Source organism: Diceros bicornis, chromosome 10 (assembly GCF_020826845.1).
Source record: "Diceros bicornis minor isolate mBicDic1 chromosome 10, mDicBic1.mat.cur, whole genome shotgun sequence".
Taxonomy (NCBI): Eukaryota; Metazoa; Chordata; class Mammalia; order Perissodactyla; family Rhinocerotidae; genus Diceros; species Diceros bicornis.
This window is the reverse complement of record NC_080749.1, coordinates 25326951-25354474: the sequence shown is the minus strand read 5'-3', so window position 1 is coordinate 25354474 and position 27524 is coordinate 25326951. Positions and strand designations below refer to the sequence as shown.

General features: G+C 34.2%; 1 protein-coding gene across 1 annotated transcript in view; it reads left to right on the top strand.

The window, feature by feature from the left end:
• Window positions 1-27524, top strand: part of LRP1B (LDL receptor related protein 1B) — a 1024768-nt gene that overhangs the window by 920989 nt on the left and 76255 nt on the right. The window contains exons 75-80 of the mRNA XM_058548897.1: window positions 1512-1735; window positions 2811-2917; window positions 9562-9678; window positions 11359-11532; window positions 13231-13356; window positions 19748-19912. Coding sequence (XP_058404880.1) covers window positions 1512-1735; window positions 2811-2917; window positions 9562-9678; window positions 11359-11532; window positions 13231-13356; window positions 19748-19912 — 913 coding nt within the window. The remainder of the gene's footprint in view (window positions 1-1511; window positions 1736-2810; window positions 2918-9561; window positions 9679-11358; window positions 11533-13230; window positions 13357-19747; window positions 19913-27524) is intronic.

Below are 27524 nucleotides of genomic sequence, written 5' to 3'. Positions count from 1 at the left end.
AAGGCTTGCTCTAATGGTGTTAGAAAATGATAAATATGCTCCAACAGGCTCCAAACAGCTTATAATGGTTTTTTCTTTCCATTGTTTCTCATGTTTATAAATTTATGGCTTACACTGACATGCCCATGCCATTTGTTGATATATTTACTTTTAAATGCTGCCACCACCAGGAAAAAAAATATACAGTTAATTTAAATGATACTGGGACATTTGAAAATGATTTTGTGGTTTGGCCAAGACAAATCTTTGTATTCTACCCGTCTATGAATACTATTTATTTGGCATTTCTGGAGCATGTTGTATTGCAGAGGGCTATACATTCAACTTCAATTAGCTATGAGATATCACTGGGTAGATGGATAGTATTTATTGTTAGAGTTGATAAATAGAACACTGTATAACTTCATAACTTCAGTTTTTAAACCAACTGGTGAAAGACTGATAATAAAGGTCATTAGAAATTTCTATGGGTCCTGTGTTTAGTTCAAGCCGTATTTGCCTTCCTTGAGATCCCAGTAATCATATAGCAGACAGAGACTTGCAATTCCTGTTACTTAGCATCTCATGTTCTCTTTGGGAAGTTCAGTGTCTTCTCTTTTAATCCAAGTCCTCTCCTTAATAAAATTTATTCACTAGTATACCACACAAGAAACTATCATTATTAAAAACCCATATTTCCACTGGTTGCCAGGTCCTAATGATGCTCTTGTGCATTGACAACATGTCTAGTTATGTCATCTTCAAATAATTATTTCTATTCTTGATAATACCCCTGGGAATCCCTTCTCACTTCTGGTTATGCGCAATGAAACTGACCATGTCATATTAATTACTACACTAGTTCTTGCTCAAAGTGATCAAGTTAAATGAAGGGCACAGAGCATACGTTATTTTCCTTGCTGTCTATTCCCAATGAATTCTCTTACCTTTGTCTCACAATAATTTAGTAATAAAATATTAAGCAGAAAATCCAAGCCAGCAGATATAATATAAATGACAGAGATGGTAACTTTCCTCAAAAGATGTTTAAATACAGTGTCTCTCTACATATGTCTACCTGTACTAATATTCTTTTTCCATTTTTAAATCAACAGACACGATGTTGAGTAAAAGAAGTCAGAAATAGAAGAGTATGACTCTATTTATATGGATTTATTTTAGCTAGTCTATTGTATTAGATATCAGAATTATTGTTACTCTCAGAGGAATACCGATGGGGAGAGGTCACAGGTGAACTTGCTACAAATCCGGAAATATTGTAGCGGGATGGTGGTTAAACAGGGGCAGTGATAGGTAAAACTCCAATGAGTTTTACACGTAAGATTTATGAAATTATACATCTGTAAAAATGAAGAATAAAATAAAGTATGTTGGGTATTTTTTAAATCTATGTAACAATTAATACCTGACTATGTTAATATGATTTCCTCATAATCTCAATGTATAGATACAGAAAAGTCCTCTAATTTGCTTTTGAAAATACTGTGGTTTGTTGTTTTGTTTTCTTCTAGTGTCCTGAATTTAAAAGGCCCAGGGACATCGCAGTTGACTGGGTTGCAGGAAATATTTATTGGACTGATCATTCTAGAATGCACTGGTTCAGTTACTACACCACTCACTGGACCAGTCTGAGGTACTCTATCAACGTAGGGCAGCTGAATGGCCCCAACTGTACCAGACTCTTAACAAATATGGCTGGAGAACCCTATGCTATTGCTGTAAATCCTAAAAGAGGGTAGGTTAATGACTTGATTATTTATGTTTCTAGATATGAGTATCCAATTTTAGAGATTGTCCCACCAGTGCTCTCTAGTTTTGTTTCTTAATGAGTATTTAACATACAGTAGATTCACAAGACTTCTGAAAATCCCTCTACTTCTGTACAAACGCATGTCCTTTTCATACCAAATGGTGGTACAAAATATATTTTTTCCTGAAAATTTGCTGCATATACATTTGTGTGTGTTTCTGTTTTATGTGTGCATTGCAGAGTAATGAAACTGATGTGAAAAACATATAACCACTGCTGTTAATCTAAAATTGGATTTTTGAGACATTAAACATAATAAGTATAATATTAAACATTTTAAGCATAGAGCATTAGTGTTTTGGGCTATTTGTGATAATAAAAAATGAAAGCATATCTATAAACAAATTTAAACAATTTAAGACAAATATTTCCTTTCTTTTATTTGAATTTTTCCTTTCTTTACTTTTTTACGTTTATAAGCAATAACCAAAAAGGAAATAGGGAAATGTTAAATAAAACTCCTAATCACCCAAAAAGTGAATCATTAGATCCTGAGCAAGAAGAGGCAACTGTTATTCTCTTACTAGAATTATGCAGTGTAATGTCTTCAAAATGAGAGAATGATTTCTGTCTCTGAGAAAATAGTTGCTTTCCCTATCAAAAAAAAGAAAAAAGGAAGCATATTGGTGCAGCATGCATAATAACGTGAATATTCGGTCATAACGAGGATAGTTTAAGTGTTAGAAATACATTTTTCTGAAATTTTAATGAAATTTTCAAAATTGAATTTTGGATATCAAATAATGAGCTATAGTGTATCCTATTAAACAATGGCTCTCAAATTTTAGTGCATAGGTGAGACTTTAAAATGTCAATTATTGGGGCCCGCTATTGGAGGTTCCCACTCTGTAGATTTAGAGTTGGGTCCAGGAATACGCTTTTTCAGGGACTCTAGGGTGATTCTGATGCACATGAACTGAAGACACACACTGCTTTGGGGAGCAGAGTTGGGTTATAACAGCAGCATCACCAGGCTAACCAACTTGACCTACCTCTTCAGGATGATGTACTGGACTGTTGTTGGGGACCACTCCCACGTAGAAGAAGCGGCCATGGATGGTACTCTGAGAAGAATTTTAGTACAAAAGAATTTACAGAGACCCACAGGTATGATGTGTTTCTGATACAGTCTAAAATGTGAAGCAGTATGCTAAGCATATTAGTGTTACAATTCTGTCTAGTTTTGTCTGCAATATAATCATTTTTTTATAAGTGGATAAAATAATTTATAGTATCACTTTATGAAAGTCATTAACATTTCATGTTGTATTGTCCCAACTTGAAAGTCAGGTCCTTATCATACTGCCAATGGTATTATGGGGATATTATTTGAAAATTGCCTAAGTTATAAGCTATTAGTAGGATTTCATATGCATGAAATTTTGACAGTTTATAGCAATATATTAGGGTATTTTTAAAGTTATATGTTAATGATGTTGGGATAGATGGTAATATCCCTAGAGGATGAGAAACTAAAAGGACAGAGAGGTGGGAAAATATAAATAATTCTTGTGAAAGACAGATGTTATGATTCCTTGCCTTTTCATTCACAGCTCTTTTCAATCTGGCTTTAATCTCCCTCCCAGCCATGTCATCTAAACTACTACTCCATACTCTCTGTGCTCCTAGGAGTCTTTTTTCTGCCTCTCCCATTCCCTCTCTGTTCTTTCTCCCATTCCATTTTCCTCCCAAGTTCCCCATCAAGAATGCCTTTCCAACTTTTGTGTACTTAGTTGAATCTTACCTGTCGTATAAGGTCTAACTTTAGCACTTCTTCCTCAGTAAAACATTTTCAGACTACAAGAGCCTCAGGGATTTTGTGCCACATACCTCTGCCTACTACATCCCCATCAAAGGATAGAATACATTTTCTATAGCACATATTATTTAACAGTTATGATTTGTAATATATTTTGTACCTGAAAATTTATTTATATTTGGCACAAATATTCTTATTCACTTTTAGTGTGCCTATGCCTTTTCCTCCAGGAAAATTGTTTTTACTCTTGGGAAGTAAGAGTAAAAACGCCTCCTATGGGAAGGAGCCGTCTTTGGGATTTAGTTCATTTACATAAATGTGTCTCTATTCAGTGATTTAACAGATACTAACTGAACACCCACCTGGTGCTACAAATTGTTCCATATGCTGAAGAAACAATTTCTTACCCCTGTGAAGAAAGTTTCAGCTCCCATGAAACTTACCTTCCTGTAGAGGATAGAATATATATGATACATCATGTCAGAAAGTCATGAGCGATATAGAAAAAAACATATTAAGGGATGGGCATGGGGGGGTACTATTTTACTTAAGAGTATCAGAGAAGTCATCTCTAGAAAGGTGATATTTGAGAAGATAACTGAATGAAGAGAGATAGCAAGCTATGGAAATATGTGAGGGAAGAGCTTTCCAAGCTGAGAGAATGGCAAATTATGAGTTAGGAATGAGCTTAGCATGTGTTAAAAACAGCAAGAACATTAGTATGCCTAGAAGCATATAAGCAACTCGGGAGAATGGTAGATATGAGGGTGGCAAGGTGGCCAGGTACAGCTCCTCTAGGATCTGAAACACACTGGTAAAAACTGGATTCTATTCTAGCTTTAAGGGGAGCCATTGGAGGGAATGGTGGAGGAGAATGGAATGATTTGCTCAAACACTATTTTCATATTTTAAAGAATTTTTTACTTTTTTTTCTTAACTTTTTATTTTCAACTTATTTTAGACTTACAGAAACGTTGCAAAATTAATTTAAACAAACTTTTGTGATGTTAAAATCTTACATAATCATAGTATATGTAACATGATTTTATTTTAAAGAATGACTCTGGCAACAGTTTATAGAATTGCCTGTTGGAGGGTTCTTAGGAGGGATCCTGAGACAGAGATTCTTGTAAAGATTATTTATGGAGTGTCACTCAGGAGAAACCTGTAAAAGAGAAAGAAAGGGAAAAGACCTAGTAAGACTATGTCTCAGATCAAGTCTAGTCTGAGCTTGAGAAACAGAGGAGGTGCTTTGGAGGGTAAATTCCATGACAGGCAAGAGGGTCAGCTTTTTATATGCCCCATCAGTCACTGGTTGGCCTTTGTGGTCTAACTTCCCAATCAAAGCTGCTGTAGATAGTTGAGCAAAATTTTCTGGAGAAGGAGGGCAAGTGTGAGTCCTTAGCTACCAAAGCAGCAATTGGGGGATCGGTACCCCTGCAGAGTAAAGGAAATGAGGGCTGGGCATCCCAACATCTCATACATCTCATAAGGGCCAAGTGAAAAGTGCACGTACTGAACATCTTCCCCGTGCTAGCCATTCCGCTCAGCACTGTGGATAACTTGATGAACACGGCTCAGTCCCTTTTCTCATGGACTTACATCTCAGGAGGAAAAAAACAAAAGAGAGATGCACAGAAGTAACTGTAGTTTAGGCAAAATGTGAGAATTGTTATATGCCTTATATTATGGGAGTTCAGAGGCAAGAAAGATTATCTCCAGTACAGAAAAAGTATGTGAAAAGTGTGACTTGAACAAGTGCTTGAAGGATGGGTAGACATTGAAAGGCGGGCAGACAATCTATCGTGGAGCGGTTTTTATAGAGATGTTCTTTGGAGTCAGATACACGTGGTTTTGAATCCCAGGATGTCACTTAATAGCTGTGAGGTCTCAGAAATGGGAGGCCAGCCCCATGGTTTAGCGGTTAAGTGCGCATGCTCTGCTAGTGGCGGCCTAGGTTTGGATCCCGGGTGCGCACTGACACACCGCTTCTCAGGCCGTGCTGAGGCAGCGTCCCACATACAACTACTAGAGGGATGTGCAACTATGACATACAGCTATCTACTGGGGCTTTGGGGAAGAAAAAAAAGGAGGAGGATTGGCAATAGATGTTAGCTCAGACCCGGTCTTCCTCAGCAAAAAGAGGAGGATTGGCATGGATGTTACCTCAGGGCTGATCTTCCTCACAAAAAAAAAGAAATGAACTTATTATCTTCAGAGTTTAATTTTATCATTAGTGAAGCAAGGATAATAATAACTAACAAAATATTGCTGTATGTATTAAATGAGATAGCACTCTGAGCCAGGGGCTGCAATGTAGTGTGTATGGCATGTTCCATGATGTCAGGAGTTGTGGTGCACCTAGAAAGGGAAGGTTGAGGAATGTAACATGAGCTGAGAATAGAGGACTTTAAATGCTAAGGTATTTAGACATGAGTTTTTAGTCAATAATGAACTACTGTACAGTTTTGATTCAAGGAATGCTGTGAAGAAGGTAGGTCTTCAGGCATATTGCTTTGGTAGCCCTGTGCCAATGGAATTAATAGATACAGAGACTAATTGACCCGCTAACAGTCCATTGAATGGTCCTGATGAGAGCAGAGAATAGCATAACTAGACAAATAACAGGGAGATGAAAGGGTAGGGTATATGTGGGAGGCAAAGCAGAGTTAGCATAGTAGAATTTCTTAAATGCGTCTGTGTGTGCAGGTATGTATATATATGAAAAAAGAACTTTAATGTAGTTTGGAATCTAAACTCTAAGTAGGCAATGTATCTCAAACAATACTTTTAACAATTTTTGAGAATAAATTTGACATACTGGAAAATATTTTCAGTTTTTTGGACCCCTCTTAAATCAAGAATATGGTAGTGCACACTTGCTGGTTATTACTATCTTACAAATCTTGGCTTTCCTTTACCACAGAATGTATATATTCTTTTTCTCTATTTCTGAAAACACAGTGATTTCAATTTATTGCTCTCTCCAAGTCTTCTCTGTTAAATATCCCGTTGGTACTATGGTCGTTTCTCATAAGATTTTGCTTTTACCATTTTCGTTTTCTTCATTTTAGACCATAGTGGAAATAGGGGAACTAGAGGGAAGATCTTGGAAAATTTCAGAGTTCAACAAAAGTGAGATTCAAAAATCTCTAAAATGTAATAGTATTCTTGGTATCATGGGAGATATTAAGAAAATGACTACATGATTAGGATCATTATCATGCATTCCTAAAACTTAGTGAGCCTGTGTCTTTATCTTTTATAAGCCTTCTAAATTGTGATTCCATTATGATTGATTAGAACAAGTATGGCATTTTGTTTTAAATTTTCTGTAATTATACTGACTTGGTTCCAAATATTCATCATTCCCAGTTCAGATAAGAATGACTTGGGAATTAATTTTTTCCCCAATTTATTATTGTTTCTTTGTTAAAGACAAAAAGGAAATGTGATATTTTATAGATAGAAATGAACTTGTTCTTTCATATAAACTTGACTCTCATCTCTATAATGAGAAAAGTTAGTTGATTCCTTTATTAACTTTTTAATTTAAAAGACTATCTCTTTTATTAAAGAGCTTAAGGAAAAATCAAAATCATTGATTTGTGGATTTTTTGGGATATAAATCCCACTCATCTAAAAGCTTAGTTATATAATTTTTATCTAGGTGTAATTCCATCCGATAGTACAGTATGTGACTAGAGCCGATAAAAATAGTATGTCTTAGACAATCCTAGACTAAAAATGCAATATACGACACTTTAGAGAACTTTTTACTGACACTGAATCTAAAGAAACAATATTGATAATTAAAGTGGATTATACACGCCTTGTTTTCTTCGATTAACAAATGTAATATCCAAATGTAAAGACTACTTTTGTTGAGGACAGCTTTTTTTTTTCATCTACTTCTTTGTTGTATTAAACTAGTGGAAGAGAATGAAAAGTGTTTTCAATCCTTCTTAGACAACTGTTTTGAAATAGATGGTGGCAACAGGCAACTGGATCATTTTATGGTTCATGTTACCCATAATTATATGTGAAGAAGCAAAAACATAATTCCTAATGTGACTCCAAATAGCAAATTAACCATTGAGCAGGAACTATTAAAACACGGACCACTTGTTTTAATTAAGTCATTTCTCAGAGGCTGACTGAGCATAGTACATCTTTATATTATACATAAGGAGCAATATTTATATTTAGTTTGATTATATTTAGGATAGATCAACGAACTTGACTGAATAATTATTCCCAAATGATTTTCATCATGGTACGTTTTCATTCTGGTTGTTAAATCTTGGTCCTTCTACACAGGAATACAATTAGCATAAACTCAAAAATACTTTTCGTTCAGTTGCCTTGCCATTGAGTTGTACCTCCGTTGTTTCTTAAATGTTCTGATTGGGAAAACTCTTTAGCTCGCAGACACTAAAGGTATTTTAATTGCATTGTACTATCAAAGTATATAATATGTCATATCTAAAGACTAGCTGTGGGCCAGCCCGGTGACTTAGCGGTTAAGTGCGCGAGCTCCACTACTGGCGGCCCAGGCTTGGATCCCGGGCGCGCACCGACGCACCGCTTCTCCAGCCATGCTGAGGCTGCGTCCCACATACAGCAACTAGAGGGATTTGCAACTATGACATACAGCTATCTACTGGGGCTTTGGCGGGGGGGAATAAAAGGAGGATTGGCAATAGATGTTAGCTCAGAGCCGGTCTTCCTCAGCAAAAAGAGGAGGATTGGGGGCCCCGCCCGGTGGCGCAAGCAGTTAAGTGCGTGTGCTCTGCTACAGCGGCCTGGGGTTGGCCGGTTCAGATCCCGGGCGCGCACCGATGCACTGTTTGGCAAGCCATGCTGTGGCGGCATCCCATATAAAGTGGAGGAAGATGGGCACGGATGTTAGCCCAGGGCCAGTCTTCCTCAGCAAAAGAAGAGAAGGATTGGCAGATGTTAGCACAGGGCTGATCTCCTCACAAAAAAAAAAAAAAAGAGGAGGATTGGTACGGATGTTAGCTCAGGGCTGATCTTTCTCACAAAAAAAAAAAAGGCTAACTGTGTCACATAAATTCAATATCTACAGTAGTGAAGATTTATTATAGAATACATATGTCACGGATCTCACTATTTTATGTTGAAGGAAGTTTACTTAAGATAATCTGTGTGTTGATATTTTTGCAACAAGATACTGGCTAGACTCCAATTACATTATGAAATAAAAAATTAAAAATTGAATAAGTAGAAAAACATTTTTTAACACATATTATTTTAGTTCATTGTTATTCACTAACAAACACTGATCATAAAAATGACGACAGTCTCCAAGCAAATGAGTGATTAGAGTAAAAAATTGGAGTGAAAAATTTAAGCACAACCAGAGCCTTAATTAAGGAATTTACTATTCATTCTTTTCTACTATAAACATCAATCTTCAGTCAATTTAAACTTCAGAATACACACAGATGTCTCACAACACTGTAGGCCAACTCCAAAGGGGTGAAAATATCTTACAATTAAGCCCATGAACCTTTTACATTCTGAGAAATGCACCTTCATGAAGAGATTTGAAATATAACTAATTACACTGAATTATTTTAAATAATGGTTGGCTAAGTCATTTAAATGATGAATTAACTCTGTGTATACCATAAAGATTAAAGTTAAAATATCATGGAAAAATATTTTAGAAAATAGCCATAATAAAAACCAGTAAGTAAAGGAAAGATGTTTAGGGTAGCTTTTCCTATGTGAAGTAAGATTTTTCTACGGCTTATTAAATAAATTTTATGTAATCTACACCTATGTATTTCAAATAAGGATTGAATTATTTCACCTTTTCTGATTTCTACAGTAACGTGATATAGACTGGGTAATTTCTGTGATGTTTGAAGTAAAATGTCAATCATAATTATACATTAAAAAGCAAAAACATAATTTTAAACAATCTCGAATTTGTTTCTGTTAATTGCATGTGTTGGTTTTGCAGGTCTGGCTGTGGATCCTTTCAGTGAGCGGATATACTGGGCTGACCTGGAGCTCTCCGTTATTGGCAGTGTTCTGTATGACGGCTCTGACTCAGTAGTCTCTGTCAGCAGCAAACAAGGTTTGTGAAGTGCTTTGTTTTTGCTTTTAATTATTATTGAGAGTATTAAATAATTGTATGTAAACATGAGTACGGGAGATTTCCATTCTGGATTTCCTCAAATTCTTTCTCCTTTCAACTTGTAGCTCTTACTATTGAAAACAATTTTTATTCCTGTTAGAATAACAGAGACCAGGCCAGGAGAACGTCCCGACTCTAGGTCCACTGCTGCCCAGATTCAGAAAATATTCCTTCTATTGTCTCTGTGGATATTCCATTCTGAGCAGAACACTTCAAGTAGTCAAGATTAGTGCCTGTGAGCACTAATTTTTATTTCAAATTGCAGCGATAAGCAGGAAATAAGTTATTGTATACAATAAAACATCATAGTAACAATTATTTTTATAGGTGATTGATAAAGATACTCTCATCCAAGCAAAAAGCAGTGTGTAAAAATGACAACTTACCTCTACCACCAGGGACAGCAGACTTGACTTGTGTTCTTTGTGACACCTTTTTATCTCCACCTCTGTGCCCACCTCCTGTTTTTCACTCTCTCATTTTCTGGCTCCCTTCTGTGCCTCACACTTTCCTTGCCTCGCAATCTCAGTTCTTTCTGCTGACTCTAATTTCTTTCCCTTCTGTTTTTCTTTCCTGTCTCTACCACAACCTCTTTCCTTATTTACCACAAATTGTTCATAATATGTTCTTAACATTTTTAAATTTACATATTATATTTACCGAATATAGCTTCGCCACTTGTTTTTTTAACAAAAGCAGAGAAGTTAAAAGAAAATTAAGTTGAACTTCTATTGTGCCTTTACCTGATGTGTTTTTTGTATGATAACCCTAGATGGAAAAAAATTTCACATTCCTTTAATTGGTTATAATAAAGTTAACTTGTTTTAGCTTAAGTGTACATTTTACTATTTCAAGAAACATTGCAGAAAAATATGTAAGTTTAAAAGGCATTGTATGTTTTATAACCTTTGGATAATAGGTAAAATATAAATGTTGTTATTTACTCGTTATAGATTTCAGTACTAAAAGTTAAATTATTATTTTTATAAAATCTCTTAAAGTGATAGTCATTTCTTAAAATGTAAGAAATGATAGGTTCTATTATTTTTAGCCAAACTAGTCATATGCATGATTACCATGTGCCAGTTCATTTTCTTTATCTCATTTCTAAAACAGACAATAGTGATGTCAAATATCTTTTTAGATTTTACTCTTTAAAATCAACTTATGATTGCTTGATAAAATTCTCATTCGGGTAATCAAATTTGATCATTAATTTGATCCAGAAGACAAATTGAGAATTTTGTGAACTGCTTGTATTTGTGCAATGGATAAGATTGGCCTGTCGTCTTTTCTTTTGTCTGCGAACCGCACAGCAGAGATTACTCTGCATATAATAAGCCCCCAGCAAATGCTGTGTGGTGGTGAAGATGATTAAAATGATGATGGAAATGTTTTTTATGTTCTGAGTGACGTGTTTAGTACCTCACATTTTCCTACTGCAAAGTAATTAATTCTTTCAACTTTATAGCTAATATTAAAAATATTCTAATTCCTGAAAGTTTTTTTTTAAAAAGAACAATAATAAGATGATTTTCTATATGATCTTGGATAAACTTAATTTTTTTGTCTCAGTATTTACATTGCAACTTTTATAACTCCACGTTTTAAAAATTCTAGGCTTGTTACATCCACATAGGATTGATGTCTTTGAAGATTATATATATGGAGCAGGACCTAAAAATGGTGTATTTCGAGTACAAAAATTTGGCCATGGTTCAGTAGAGTACCTAGCTTTAGATGTCGATAAAACAAAAGGTGTTTTGATATCTCATCGCTATAAACAACTAGACTGTAAGTATAATATTTTATGGAGTTGTATGTATTGGTGCAGTTTCTTCTTTATGACTCTCAAAAGAAAGGATTTTTAAATACGTTAACTATTTCAATGTCTTAAGCTGAGTAAGTTAAGTAACTTTAATTTTGATATCACCAGACTTCTGAAATTACCTAAGTCGAGAAATAATGCAAAAGTTTCCATTTCTGCCATAACAGATATGAAAATGTCAGCATTTGGCCGTGTTTTCTTGGAATTAGAATTGACTTTATTATAAATGAAAATGTCTCATTTTGTTTTTCTAGAATTCTTAATAAAACTTTGTGAGTCTAGAGACAAACCATGCAAGTAAGAAAATTCACCATTAGCCATTTTGACCCTTGTTACTGATAACCAAGCAACAATTACAGCATTAACATTCCATCCTGAAAAGTATCTGAGGAGAACTGTTCCCAAGGGTTGTATTTTCTCTGATTGTTTATGATTTTTATCGTTATATTCCCTCCTAGAAAGGAATAGGTAAATAATTGATGGAATTATCTTGAAAGATATATTTCAAACACAACCATCCAAAATATTGAAGAACAAAGTAAAAACATGTGGCTGAAATTCTAATGATCTGTATTTGTGTATATGTTCACCCTTCAAGAAACTGTTTAAGATTCATTTATAGTTGTTATTTACGGCAAATAAAAAGGGATTTAATTTCATTTGGGGCAATGATCTAGAAAGGTAGCAATAGATATTTATCCAAATCAGTTTTGGAAACAAGTTAAAATATCATATAGCCCCCTAAAAATTTCCTGAAATTTTATTCTAAGTTTTGTCTCTCTTTACCAATGATCTAACCTGTATGGTTCCAAGATTAATATGAGGATACCCCCTCTCGTCCTCTAGTTCTGTTTGATTCCTCTTCATAGTCAAATATTGCCACCTTCATAAAAACTAAGTAAATAAAATTCTGCCCTGAATATAATAGATGTTTGAATAGTGGTTCTTACAGAATGAAAGCCACTTTCATAGTCACCATTTCACTACCTAGGTGCCACTTCTGTTTCATTCTAATTACAGTTTCTCTAAGGAGAGCCACAAAGGAGCTATGACTACAGAGGATGCTAACTGGATAGAAATTCAGACAAAAATAAATTTGGCACACGTTTACCCATGCACACAAACTCCTACCTGATGGAGAGGAAACCATGTTACACATGGTTTTTAGAAAAAAAAAAAAAAGTTATCTTTTGCTTGTTTGCGTTTTGAACAAATACTTATGGATTTTAAGCCTTTGTAAATACCAGGGGGAAGCTGTTTCTCTCTGTTAAGCAGTCCTGAAACTATCAAAAATGAGGATTAGATCTGTTGGCTTTACTTTTACACACAGCCCCAAACAGCAGTGTGATATCTCAGACCAACGCTTGTCAAAAAGCTATTAGTCACAGGAAGAGTGACTAAATATGTGTTTGAATAATTTCTTCTTCCTTGTGGGAAATGTAAATTAGGGTAAATTTTCTATAAATGATGGATGTTGGGTAGTAATTTCTCTTCACCTATAAAGGAGAATGGTAACATTGGAATGAGATACTCCCAGTGGAAATTTGATGTGATTTCTTTTCAGCATTGCTAGTTCATCATTTCACCTTATTGAATTTTGTTTTTGAAACCTATTGTATTATAGTTATGCATTTCTTTGTTTTCTTTTGTTTTGTTTTAATCAGTACCCAATCCATGCTTGGATTTAGCATGTGAATTCCTCTGTTTGCTGAATCCTTCTGGGGCCACCTGTGTGTGCCCAGAAGGAAAATATTTGATTAATGGCACCTGCAGTGATGACAGCCTGTTAGGTAGGTAAACTTCATTATTCTGTAAATAATGAATTAATTCGTATGATAAATTTTCACAACTATTGAAACTGAGCAAAATTAGCTACTCAATCATCAATTTAGTTGTCTTGATATCATTGGTTCTTGAATGCCTGGGTTAACTACTCTTCTCTCTAATGATGGCTTCCTATCAATTCATTCTACATTTATTCACTAAAGCTGCATTGAGCACTTACTATGCATTTAAGAGTTGATTAAGAACTTTGAAATCACACAAAGAATCAAGAGACATTTTTATATAGCTCTCATATCAGTGAAGATAACATTTCTGAGGATGCCTTTCTGCTATTAGTTTAAACCCAACCCCAAAATCCATTTATTCATTCAACAAGTTATTCATGAACAACTTCTGTGTGCCAAATACTAATTTAAAAACTGAGGATTAATTAAGAAACTAAGTCTTAGTTTCTTGTGTGTAAAATTTGATTAATAATGAATACTAATAATAATGATAAATATTTTGAGGGCTTATGAGCAAACCGTTAACAGTAATGTAGAAACTAAGGACCAATTTAGAAACAAAACTGACTACATTGCTTCGCCATGGGGTTTATATTTTAGGAGCTAGTGGGTGGAACAAAGATTAAAAAAAATTGAAACATCATTTCAGATCCTGATAAATATTAAATAACAAAAAGTCAAAAGTAAGTAAAATAAAAACAAAAATAGTATGATAGGAAAGGGAAAGAAGAAATTCTCTTGGATGTCTAGGTAGGCTGACAATAAGTTCCCTCATATTTAAGACATTAGCCATAATGGAAAAAAAATGCTATTAAAGAAAAGAAAATCAACATTTACTAAATCTTATGTCACAGACAAAAACAGAGTGCTCTAAAATCCCTTGAGGATGCAACATTTTCCAGTGAGATACACTCTAGGATCTCTTCAGGGCAGGTTTCCTACCTGTTGTATTTCTCTTCATTAGAATGGACTCCTCACATGAACACTGTGTATTACCCTCAGTCAGCACCTCCAACCCCATATCATTTTCTCCTCGTTCTCTGCTAGGGGTTACATGCAATCTGAGGACTTTTGCCTTTTCCAAGACACTAAGTGTCTAAAACTACCATAACTCTTTCTGTTAATATATATTCTTTAAGCATTGGATATACAGTGCTGAAGAGGATGCAAAGATGAAATGATGAATGACACAAACACCAGTAAATAGGTATTTATGTGGGTAGTGATACAAGCCACAGAAGAGACAGAGTTAAAACTATTATGAGGGGGCTGGCCCCGTGGCTTAGTGGTTAAGTGCACGCGCTCCGCTACTAGCGGCCCCGGTTTGGATCCCTGGCGCGCACCGACGCACCGCTTCTCTGGCCATGCTGAGGCCGCGTCCCACATACAGCAACTAGAAGGATGTGCAAGTATGACGTACAACTATCTACTGGGCCTTTGGGGGAAAAAAAAGGAGGAGGATTGGCAATAGATGTTAGCTCAGGGCTGGTCTTCCTCACCAAAAAAAAAAAAAAAAACCTATTATGAGGATTCACATGATTATCCAATAATAAAATTGATTTTAATTTCCTGTAGAATATGACCTTAAAACAAGGTCTGCAAAGATAGATTGGATTTAGATAAGTGAGAATGAAGGAGCAGAACATTGAAACTGTCTGAAAAGGCATGAAAATATGGCATGTAAAGAAAATAATGAGTCATATATTTCAGTCAGCGTGTAGGACGTGTGAAGTGCTGTTGTGGGTGGTGAGGTTGGAAAGTTCTTAACTGAGAGCTAAATGTGAATCATGTTGGGTGTTTTGGATGGGTGCTTTAGCACCAGTTATTGAAAAGGGATGCTGTCCCTGACACTAGGATGCACGCTTTCTCTGTAACGATTTTCTTCCCAACCAGAGTAGCTGTGATCTCAATTGTGATGGAAAATAAGAGAATCAAATGAACATTTTCAGACGTCATCAGGTACATTTTTCACTTGATGCTCTGACATGGTCACGTAGGGGAACTATGTGTGGCAACATAGTCTACTCAACCTCTCAGAAACAGATTCTCAAAAATGTCAACAAATCCTTCCTTGTAGGAGACGTGCCACATTTCACTAGTTCCACACACACCTGTGACCAGTGCTCGCACAGGTGCCTCCTATGTCCCATGTCTACTTATACTATTGTTTGGGTGGCAAAGACCCCTGGGAGAGAGATTAGGATTCTGCACAGAAGTACACTGCTAATGCTACCAGTGTGACTTTTACATTGGCTCAGATGTTGTGTTTTTTATGGTCAAGTTGCAGACAGTTTTTGTTGTTTTTCCTCTATAACTAGACATCAAAGTCTTTTCTACATAACCCTTCTTTTTTCCTCTTTGCTTAGTGCTAATTATTTATCCAACAATCTAAACTCAGTAAATACACAGGAAGAACTTGGCCTGGGGTAGAGCCAAGGTGGAACTTTGGATCAGGCCAAGATCTATCACTTAACTAATTTGTTTGGCCCTGTCTCCCTCAGTCTCAGTTGCTTCTGTGTAAAATTGAATTAAACATAAATACTACTACTACCAGTCATAATAATAAATTATTTGAAGGCTTATGATCAAGGCAGATTTTAAGTATGCTATATGTACATTATTTCATTTAATCCTCACAAAATCCCAATAATACTATACTGTCACTGCCCCTATTTTAACAGGTGAGAAAATTAAAGCATGGAGAGGCTCAATTGATTGTCTAACATTACTATTTAACTGCTATTATTAAATGGTGGTACCCCAAGGTGTGCCTAGGCATTCCACACTCTTAACTTTCACACAATACACCCCAGTGCCTCCATATTTCCCATAGTACCCATGTCCAGAGTCATTGGAAATACTATAAATACCATGCAGACAGTGCATAGGACGATGCCTTGCAAAAAGTAGACATACCTCACTCTAAGATAAATCTGTCATGAAGTAGATAAGAAAAGGAAGCAAGTTTTTTGCTGTATTAATTTACCAAATTGTATAGTTTTATGTTTGAAATGAGGAAGCATGTTTGTCTAAATACATCCTTATCCAAGATCTAAAACTTTTTTAGAGATTTCAGTTTTACTATTTCAACTCTGCTTGAAAGGCATGATTACAGATACCTTCTTAAAGTTCATTTTGTAATTTAAAATAAAATCTTAAATTTAAATAATCAGAGTGTTAAAAAATATTCCCCTTGGCCTCTATGCATATGAACCTTGGTAACAAACAGCTTGGATCACTTCAGTTAAGAATATAAATAAGTGGATTTCAGAATTATTGATTGGTGTAGATAAATGCCAATTAATTTTTTCGTGACATTAACATTTGATATAGCCAAGTTTTTCAGCTCTTTATAATTACTTGCCTTTCTCTAGCTGCTATTGTTAAATGATGAGCACACTGAATATTTTTAATCTTCATGTAAGAAATTTGAAATTCAAATGTTACTCATTCTTGGGGAAGTATTCACCTGCTCTTTCCTATAGTTGATTATAATTGCTGGAACTTGGCTTCTGGGGGTGATTTAGTTATTGACAAAAGCAGCCTTCTTTTTCATTATAGAACTATTACAGTAAGGTGTTGAAAGAATGTAACCTCACTTCCATTTCATCAGACAGTGTTATATTTTTAAATTTCTGGTGCCTGAGGCACATTATAGAAATGCACATGTCCTAACATGTAGAGATTTTGAATATATATGTGGTTTACATAGAATATCTGCAGGTGAAAATGAGCCCTCTCATAATAATCTTAACTGTGATCATACTGCCTTAAATATTTATCTTCACTGCTCACATTCACAACTCCGATTAGGATATTTCATGCTGAATGAGTTAGAAATGTTTTAGTAAATTTTAAATTAAGCAAGCATATTTGCACTCTAGATCTTTCTTCAGAATCTGACCTCTATATTCAACTCTTTGCTGGAGATTCCCACTTGCATTTATATAGTTGTCTCCAATTTAATAAGTCCAAAACTAAATCAACTCTTCAGTTCCTATTGCCCTTGTGTCAGAAGAATTTTCCTTAATTTTTCTATGCCTTATTTATACAGCACCAATGTGATTTTTACCTTCCAATTACTGTTAGAATATATCCACATTTACCCCTCCCACACTACTCTATTTTAGGACATCATCTTATCTAGCCTGGATAATTTAAACAGACTCCTAATGGTCTCCCTGCTTTCAATTTAACCCCTGCCAGTACAGTCATTCTCAGACTTTTTAGACTCTTCAAAGACTCAACATTGCTTTTGCGACAAAGTCCAAAATCCAAGGATCTGCTATGACTCTCTACCCATCTCTAAACTCACTTCTCTCTTCCAGTTACTTCCTTCACATTCTCTGATTCAGGTCCAGGCACAGTGACTTTCAGTCAGTTCCATTCAATGCTCACCTTCTGGCATTCACAGATGTTATTCCATGTGAGCTGCATTCTCAGTGTACCTTATGGGCACTCAGTAAAAAATGCAAAATAAGAATGTTACTTGGTAATTTACCAAATAAGTGCCTCAATTTCCTGTTGAAATTTAGCAATACACCTTGTAGACCCAGATCTCAGCTCTTCATCCTTCTACCATTCTAGATACGGTAGATTTGGGCTGGAAGTCAATTTCTCATTTGTGTGTATGGTATATACTTATGTACTTAATATTTACAAAGTTTAATAATTTTAACTTTTTCTCTCAAATTTCTTATTTACTTTAATATTCACAACAAATCTATGAGTTACGTTGTACATTTGTCATTAAGGTCATTTTAAAGTAGAAGTTACTGAGGCTAAGAGTTTAATCTGTATGTCTAGCGTGTGGCAGAACTAGGACCTAAACACAGGTCTCATTATATCAACTGTCATTTTCTTTATACGTGTATATATAGTACCTCATGAGAGAGTCCTTCGTATTACAAATGCAGACTTTAGTAATGCCAACCTGAAGTCTACCTACATGGTAAAGTATTGGAAACTTTGCTTTGCCACCAGACAAGTCTCAGAGTTGTTCAGCATTGCTGACAGATAGTCTCTGTTATGACAGTGGATATAGTACTTGAGTCATTGTGTCATTTGAAGCCACTGAGGCTCTTTAAGATACTCTTGTGCTTATTACAGTGATATATTCAAGCTTCTGCTATGTATGCGCCAAAGCATTTTGAATAAAGAATATAGGCTATCTTGATTTTACCTTATTTCACTATAAAATAGGCACAGCTTTAGTAAAATACATATCCTAGAATAGAATGCCTCTTACGATATTCTCAATCATTTTTGTTCCATTGGACATTGTGTCTTGCTCTAAGTAAAGCAGTATTTCTAATGGAACAAGGCCATGTCAGCACACATAGAAAAATAATATAGAAAATGATTCCAAACCAATCTTTATCATAAATCAGACTCATCATATTATTAAAAATAATTTTGCTACCCCAAGGGATAACCATTCTTTCTTATTCTCAGCCAAAATAAAAGGTTTGTGCTGTATTAAGTAGAGAAGTTGTGTCTAATCATTTTACGTATGGAAATTCTACATATGGAAATGTTTCTGACACTGTTTTGTCACCATCTTGTACCAAATCTAAGTGACTTTTAGTTTTAGGTGTTTGTATATGATTAATAAGGATGTACATCAAAGAGTATCTTTTCATTAAATGTTTCCCTGTCCTATTAATTGTATGTATATATGTACATATAGACACACTATAATATATAGTATATATACTATAACAAATCTTACGTATTTCAGTTTGGTTTACTATCAGTCTTAAAAATTAGGCCATGTTTGCCCATATCATAAAGAAAACTTATTGGTTAAAAATATTTTATTTTTAGAAAGTTTCAGTTGATTTTATTGTTTAATATTGTAACAAATATAAGAAATGGCTAATAATGCTTTAAGCTTAAAGAAGAATAAAAGTTAATTCAGTATTTGTATTCACCATTCAATAATGGTTTGAAACTTTCTCTGTTTTCTAATAGTATTTTGTTCCATCTACTTTTTTTTTTTTTTTTATGAGGAGGACTAGCCCTGAGCTAACATCTTATGCCAATCCTCCCTTTTTTTCTTGATGAACACTGGCCCTGGTCTAACTTCTGCACCCATCTTCCTCTACTTTATATGAGACGCCACCACAGCATGGTTTAACAAGCGGTGCATCGGTGCGCGCCCGTGATCCGAACCTGCGAACCCTGGGCCGCCACAGCAGAGCACACGCGCTTAACTGCTGTGCCATCGGGCGGCCCCAATTGTTTCATCTACTTTTATATTATGGATATTTATTATTGGAATTTTATGAAAAAAATAAACCCTAGTATTTTGTTTTTGTATATTTGAATTATTTTTGTTTTACCATCCACAGAATGACATGCTAATTTGTACATTTCTTCTTATAACCAGATGATTCATGCAAATTGACTTGTGAAAATGGAGGAAGATGCATTTTAAATGAGAAGGGTGATTTGAGGTGTCACTGTTGGCCTAGTTATTCAGGAGAAAGATGTGAAGTCAACCACTGTAGCAACTACTGTCAAAATGGAGGAACTTGCATGCCATCAGCTCTGGGTAAATATTTGAGAGTCATTGTCTATTCAAATCATTTGCATTTTCCTTATTCGTAAAAGATATAAAGAAAATGCTTGATGTTACAAATATAATTACTGGTATCTTATTAAAAATACATTAACACGTTAATTTTAATAATTAATTCAACATAATCAATGGCATTTGTTCTAAATTCAGTATATCAAAGTTCAAGTCACAAAATTTAGTGATAGTAATGACCGTTATCATGCGTTGAGTGTGCACCGTGTGACAGGGCTGAGTGCTTATAGATATTCTGACTCTGGCTTAGAATGATTAAGTAAAACGAGTTTTACAAGCCTTGTATGTTTGACTTCCAAAATCTATCTTTTTAATTGAACGGTTTGCCTAATGTTAAAAATCATTTGTTATTGAAAAATAAGTTCATTTTAAATGTAAATATACTATATCAGTACATCTGATAACATCATAACTCCCATCCTAAATCACAACTACTCTGTTGGCATTGTACTGTATTATATAATATGCTTTGAAAATACTAGGTTATTACATGTTAGGATATACTTCAGATTCTTATTAATTGTTGCAATAGCTCTGTTTGCAAAAAGTGTTTTCTACAGTACATAAGTGAACGCTGAAACATATTTTTCTGTTAAATATAAAATATGTCCCCATGGAACAAAGTTAACCTCAATGCATAGTAAAAATATAATTTGCAAATTCCAATATTCAGTGCAAAGGACGTTATGCAACTATTAGAGTGTAATCTGTGCACATTTAATTCTACTACGATAAATGCAAATTTAGTTAGTCAAATGGAAAATCAATCCATATGATCTTCACATCCCCTACACGGTTAATTTCTGTCTTACTGGGAGTTTGCCCTGCTTCTATTGCTTCTACTGTTCTTTGAAGCATTTAACATACTGCTAACTGAAAGAGCCACATGAAGAAGCATTTTCAGTGAAGTTCAGAGCAACCCAACTGTTTCTTATTTGCATTCTAATAGTAAAAGCATTACTGTTTCTTTAGGTTTGAAAGTTTTATGTCTATAAATATTTTTGACTTATGATTAATTGATAATTAAGGTATTCTAAATAATAGAATTCTGAAAAAATATTCAGCAGATTGATTGAAATAAAAAAGGCACTAGGAGTCTTACTACATATTTTCATTCTGCTTGAGGGAAGCTAGTCCATACAGTAGAATATATTCTCTTGCTATAGGAGAAATGGTAGCGCTATTGAGGCTTTCATTAAATATGCAAATGAGAACCCACAGAATGTGCACTAAAAGAATATGACCTGTAATTGTATTTTAGTAACACAGATACCATTTTCTTTAGGGAAGAAGCTTTTCTTATGAAAATGAGTTGTTTAGAGATTTTATTCCTTAATTGTTAACTTAATTTTCTCATTAAGATAATTCCTATATTTATCTTTGGAAATGTTTAAGCCGACTAAAGAGTTTGGCACTCTAAAATATGACTATCTATTCAGCCTGCAATTGATCCACAGGGACAAATCTCTATGAAATATTGAATTTGCTGCCCTGTTAATGGATCCTGAATATGGATACAACACAACTTTTAATGTTTTGTTCAAATCATTTGTCCAGACCTTGCTGCATTCTTAAAACCTATAATAGATCTACTTTATCTGTGCACCTAGACTATTACATCTTGATTTACATAGATAATATGTTCAGAAGAAATTGTATTTCAATTAGTAATATGAATGAGTCCTCATATGAATTCAACCTGAGATACGGCCATGTAGTTTATTGTCTTATAGCATCTAATAATTAATGATAATATAATTTCCAATTAAGTCATTTACAAAGCATTTTTCACTTTTAAAAATGTAGTTTTATAAAAACATCATTTGGTATTATAGACTGTAGAACCTCATTATCTCCACACAAATGTTAATTTGTTAAACAAATCCCAGTGGGCAATTCATGGATTTATCATTGTTAGTTTACTTACAGTTAAGCCTTTTGGCAAATTCCTATGTGGACACTATATAACTAGGGTTTGGGGCAGCCTTAATTAAAATTTATAAGTTTATGACAGTTGTGTAGAACTATAATAATTGAACAAAGGAAATGTCACCAGTTAATTAAAAGCACACATCTGAGAGGCATAATTAAAATTTTGCATGTAGGAATGAGTTTTTCCTGATTCCTTAAGTTTTGTAATAATGAAAACTAAAAATAAAAGATATGAGCTTTATTCATATGGGAAGCTACTATAAAATGCAATAGTTTGAAGTTGGTTATATCAACAAGGGTCCATGTAGTTCATTTCTGTGACCCACTTGGAGGAGGATAGATTTAAGATAAAGTTTGCCTTGGACAAAATAATGGAAATAGGAGTAAAGCATAGAATTATTCAGTCATTCTATTAATAAAAATAGAGGATAATTTATGAAAGCTTCTTTTCATCATGGATATCGTATCATCAGGATATTTGTGTAATTAACTGTATTTACAATTAATCTTTACTTTTTGAATATTTATTCTCTAAGGTGTGTTCATACTGTTTGGTATTTTCCTTACTTTTATAAGTCCGTTATTTAAACTTTTAATGTTTATATCAAAGTGAATCAGGGTTTTCTACACAGTTGATTTAGAGAAATGGAGCAAGAGTATTGTGATTTTGGGACAAGATACCCAAATATTCTCACTCCTAAAGTTTGGAGTTATGCAGAAAGGAAGTCAAATTTTAATTTGAGAGTTTGAGAATATGTAAAAGCAGAACTGGCTAGGTAAACAGGTGACAATGCAATTTTTTATAGTAGGCAATACATTTGTGTTGAATGATTTCTGAATACAACAAAAAGCAAGCAGAAGCTCTCATTGTAATCTCTCTGCCACCTCATCTGTGGACTTTGGCAGTGACAGGTTTTGCTCCCAGAAATGAAGCAGGAGGAAAGAGGCCCTTGTTGAGAAAAGAAAAAAAATCAGAATCTTCTCACTGCAATGGAAAGGGCCCTTATAATAATAGGCACGCAGATGGAGAGAATTTTTCTTCTCATTTATTCAAGAGCTTTCGGCCCAGGCCACTGCCCCAGATATGATGGTATATTTGCTAAAGGCAAGTTAAGCTAGGAACTTTTGGACACCTCAAAACATCATATAATGAATGACAAAACATATGTACTGATGTCTGTCGAGTCACATATGTACCTAGCATATAGAGTACACGATCACCTAATTAACGTCTTGATAAAGGGTGAACACACATTTAAAATGCCCATCTTTGCTTTGCTTTCACTTTTTGTTTAAATGAGAGATGTTTTTAATTTAAATTAAGCTTGATGTCCTAGCTCCCTTAACATAGACATTGATTATATTTAGGAAGCGCTAAAAGCTAGCTATTTGGTCTTACTTGCTTTTTACGAATCCAAGAGAGTATTAAATTGAAAATATAAAATTGAAAACATAAAATAGCACATACAATTGAAAAAATAAGGGACATAGGAATAGATAGCTATGACAAATCAAGTAGAAAAAACCAGAAAGCATAATGAGCAAATGGTAGAAGGCAAGGAAGAGGAAGTGGAGGAGGAGCCCAGTCAGACACAGATGAAACCAGCATTCTTAAATCATGCCAAGGAAAAATGTTCAATGTACAAATCTTACAGCAAGCAATTTTGAAATCTTCAATAGGAATTTTAAAAAATTTCAGTGTCCTTTGACTAAATAATGTCACTTTTAGAAACATATCCCAAGGATTACGTAATAATAAAAAGCAAAAAATTTAGAAGTGAGAATATTCAATAGAGTGTTATTTATAATATAAAATTGAAGATAAAAACCTGAATTCAAATAGTTAATATATAAAATATGACATATCTAAAAGGTGAATGTTATATGATAAACAAAACCACAATTGTAAAATGTATAATAACATAGAAAAATGTTCACATTGTATTTTAAAGTTTAAAAGGACAAGAAATAAAACTGCTTATATAATATGAGCTCGATATGGAAAAAATGCATGTGTAAACTGTCTATATCAAGAAATAGATCCTCTTTTATACTTCTATATTTTCCAAATGTTCCACAATATACATGCAGTGCTGTTATAATCAGAAATTAAATAAGAATAATTATTAGAAATTAAAATAAAAATTATTATTATTGTTGAAATCATATTAATGTATACTAGACTGCCTACTAAGTGCCAGGCACTGTTCTCGGTCCTTGAATCTTCACAACAAACCCATGAGAGAATGAAAGTAAGATTCACTCTAGTTCTGCTGCTGGCTTCATGAATCACAGTTACTGGGTTCATTTGGACCATATGGTGAAAGCAATACTAAACTATTCAGTCTTATGGCTCTCTACGCTAATGTCAGAAGACTTGAGTTGGCTCACTTGTATTCACAGAAAAGGTAAAATGTTTCAGTCTCATTTCCACAATGCTGGCCAAAAATGAACTTTCCAGAAGTATAAATAGATTGTGACCTATAATTTGAAACATGTCAGAATATATTAAATAGAACCTGGGATGGAGCTAGATAAATCCCAGTTTTTCCTTTTCTTTGTCAGGCTTTGCTGAATAGTTGTCGGTAATCTTTATACTTAAGACAACCCGACAGCTATCATCAACTTGCTAAAATTATGTATAAATGGGCACTCACTTTCAGTCCAGGAAAACATTATATTAAGTGGAAAAGTGGAATGTCAAATCTCTTTATCAAAAGGACTAGCAATTTTTTAAAGCATTCAAAACTTTTGTTACTTGAATCTAAGTCAGAAGTGAAGACAGATTTCACAAAGGAGAGTAGTCTTGCAGGTAAGAGGTCAGGAGATAGGCCTTCTGATAGCAATCTAGTAACTAACTGAATGATGTGGTGGTGATTCGTCTCTTGGCTTAATATTTTTATTCTGTGTAAAGGAACAAGAATGTGGCTTCTGTCAAAGCAGTAAAGATGTTGTGAGTAAAGAGTATAACTTTTAGATACTATTTTCATAGAAAAATATTATATGTAAAAATTTGTGAATATGCTCTGCAGTTTAAATATCAGTTAAACGCTGCTTGTCAATGTGTTTATCAGACTTTTTGAACTAAACAATGACTATACGCGGAAGACTAGTTAGGTATAAAACATTATAACCAGGGACAACAATTTATGGGCCTCAGACTGACTGAAGCAGCACCAAGTTAAACAGGGTAAGCAGCATGATTCACATAGACAAATGAATACAACTTCAAATAAGTTGCTTAAAAGGAGAACCAACTAATGATGCTCACTAGCAGGTATCTACACATCAGAAATAATGAGCACAGTCACTGCCTCATAAGAATTTCACATGTAATTGCTTTTACCAGCATTCCTTCGTGGCATTCAACCATAATTCAATATGTTTTCAAGCGTTGTGTTCATATAGAAAAAAGGGTCATAATTTATTTGTCCAATATTGATCAGAGAAGTTATTTTACCTACAAAGTCATACAATATTGATTAAATGATATTGAGGAGTAGTATTTTTGTAATCAGCTTAAAAACTGTTTATTAAATAAATCTAGCTTTTAAAGACAGACACTTAATATTATCACATCAAGTTATTGAAAAATGCCAGCAAAATACACCTTTATAATATTCAAATGAAAATATATGCTTTTGAGAATACATATTGATTGATAAATTACTTTACCAAAAGCTTTCCAGCAAATTTTACTCTAAAATTATTAGCAGGTATGTTATGATTGCTGTATTGAATATATATTCAGTAATTATAACATTTTGGAAATTTTGCAAACATAATTATTGTTATCTTTATTACAGTGATGACTAAATTTTGAATGCTTAATAAATGCCAAGAAAGCTGGTAAATTCCTTAGATACATTATCTTATTTAAGTTTTTTTTTCCTGAGGAAGATTTTCTGAGATAACATCCATTGCTGATCTTTCTCTTTTTGCTTGAGGAAGATTTGCCCTGAGTTTACATCTGTGCCAGTCTTCCTCTGTTTTGTATGTGGGTCACTGCCACAGCATGCCACTGACAAGTGGTGGAGGTCTGTGCCTGGGAACTGAACCTGGACAGCCAAAGTAGAGTGTGCCAAACCTAACCACTAGACTGCGGGGCTGGCCCCTTATTTAATTTTTATCGCTCTATGATGTTTACATTTTGGCAATTTTCAGATGTGAGCTAGAGTGGTTAATAAAACTAGAATCTGAGAACCTAGATTATTCCAAAGTCAGTGCTCTAAGACATTACTTATTATCACTGAAAATCAGCATTACTCTCTGCTCCTATCACAGAAATCACCAACTGTGACTATATAACTAAAAGTAACATATAGTTAAATAGGTCCATTTATCTAGAGGTAAACTGTAACCATATCATATAAATTTAATGCTCATTTAACAGAGACTGATGATAAGTCATTATGCTATCCATGTAATTATTTATATAATAAAAAAGACTGCATTGTTATTATAGGTTTAAACATATACTATTTTTTACTGATATATATGGATTGGCTATGGGTCTAGAAGAATAAATATGGGAAAAAAAGTGCATCAGGATTTCACATGGAGTTTCTTAACAAAGGCATACGTACTCAGTCAAGTTGACATGATAACTTTTAAGTTGATAATTTGTTTAATAATAATACTGATAGTAACAATAATACCAGTACTACTACTACTACTAAATCTACCAATTATTGAGTACTTGCTGTGTAGCAGCTATTGTGTGATGTGTTTTACCAGCACCTGGTAGGCGTCACTATCCCCATTTTACAGAATGAGATGCAGAATGAGATCCAGCAAGGAAATCTAAGTTTTCCAAGGCCACACAATTAATAAATATCTAACAAGATTTCATTCCCAGGTCTGCCTTGTACAAAAAACAATTTAACTTTGCACCAGATTTATTTAGTTCCTATTAAATATTCTTATGAAATATTTTAGAATCGGCTATTTTTACTGAAACTATGATTTTGGCATGTAAGGGCCTTGTAAGTACAATGAAATTTAAAGACTTCTATGAGTTTCTGAGTCACTTCCATTTTTTCTTTTGAGCAATAAAATCTTTAGTTTTGTCAATGAATATTCCTTAATAATATTTATTACTCATTATAGATGGTTAGTGATTTTAGTTATGTCTTCACCATATTTGACACTAGCTATTATTGGTTATCTAGTTAAATTTCAACAGCTTATTATTAATTTACTTTGTTGTATGAAAATTTGCTTGAATACTTTAGAAGATATATGCAGCCAGTTTCCGTTTATCTATGAACAGAAGCAATATAAATAAATTAAGCTCCATTTATTGTATGCATACTTCTAGCAAGCCACTTTGCTGATATACAGTATGGAACTTGAATATGGAGCAGACTAACACGGGGAGAACCTGCAGTCTGCTGAACTCATGTATGCCATAGGACAATGTTTATGAGAAGAGTTTTCTCTCTTGGGGGGTCATGGGAGGAGTTGAGGAACATGCTGAGCAGCCAGAGATGTCCACACTGGGACATACAACAGGGAGTGAAAATGATGGGCCAAAGCTTAGGGAGGAGAGTGAACCCAGAGTGAGAAAATTGGGACAGAGGAGAGACAGTTAGTGAAGCCCTGAAATTAGATAATACCGGAAATAAGTTTGGAAGAACAT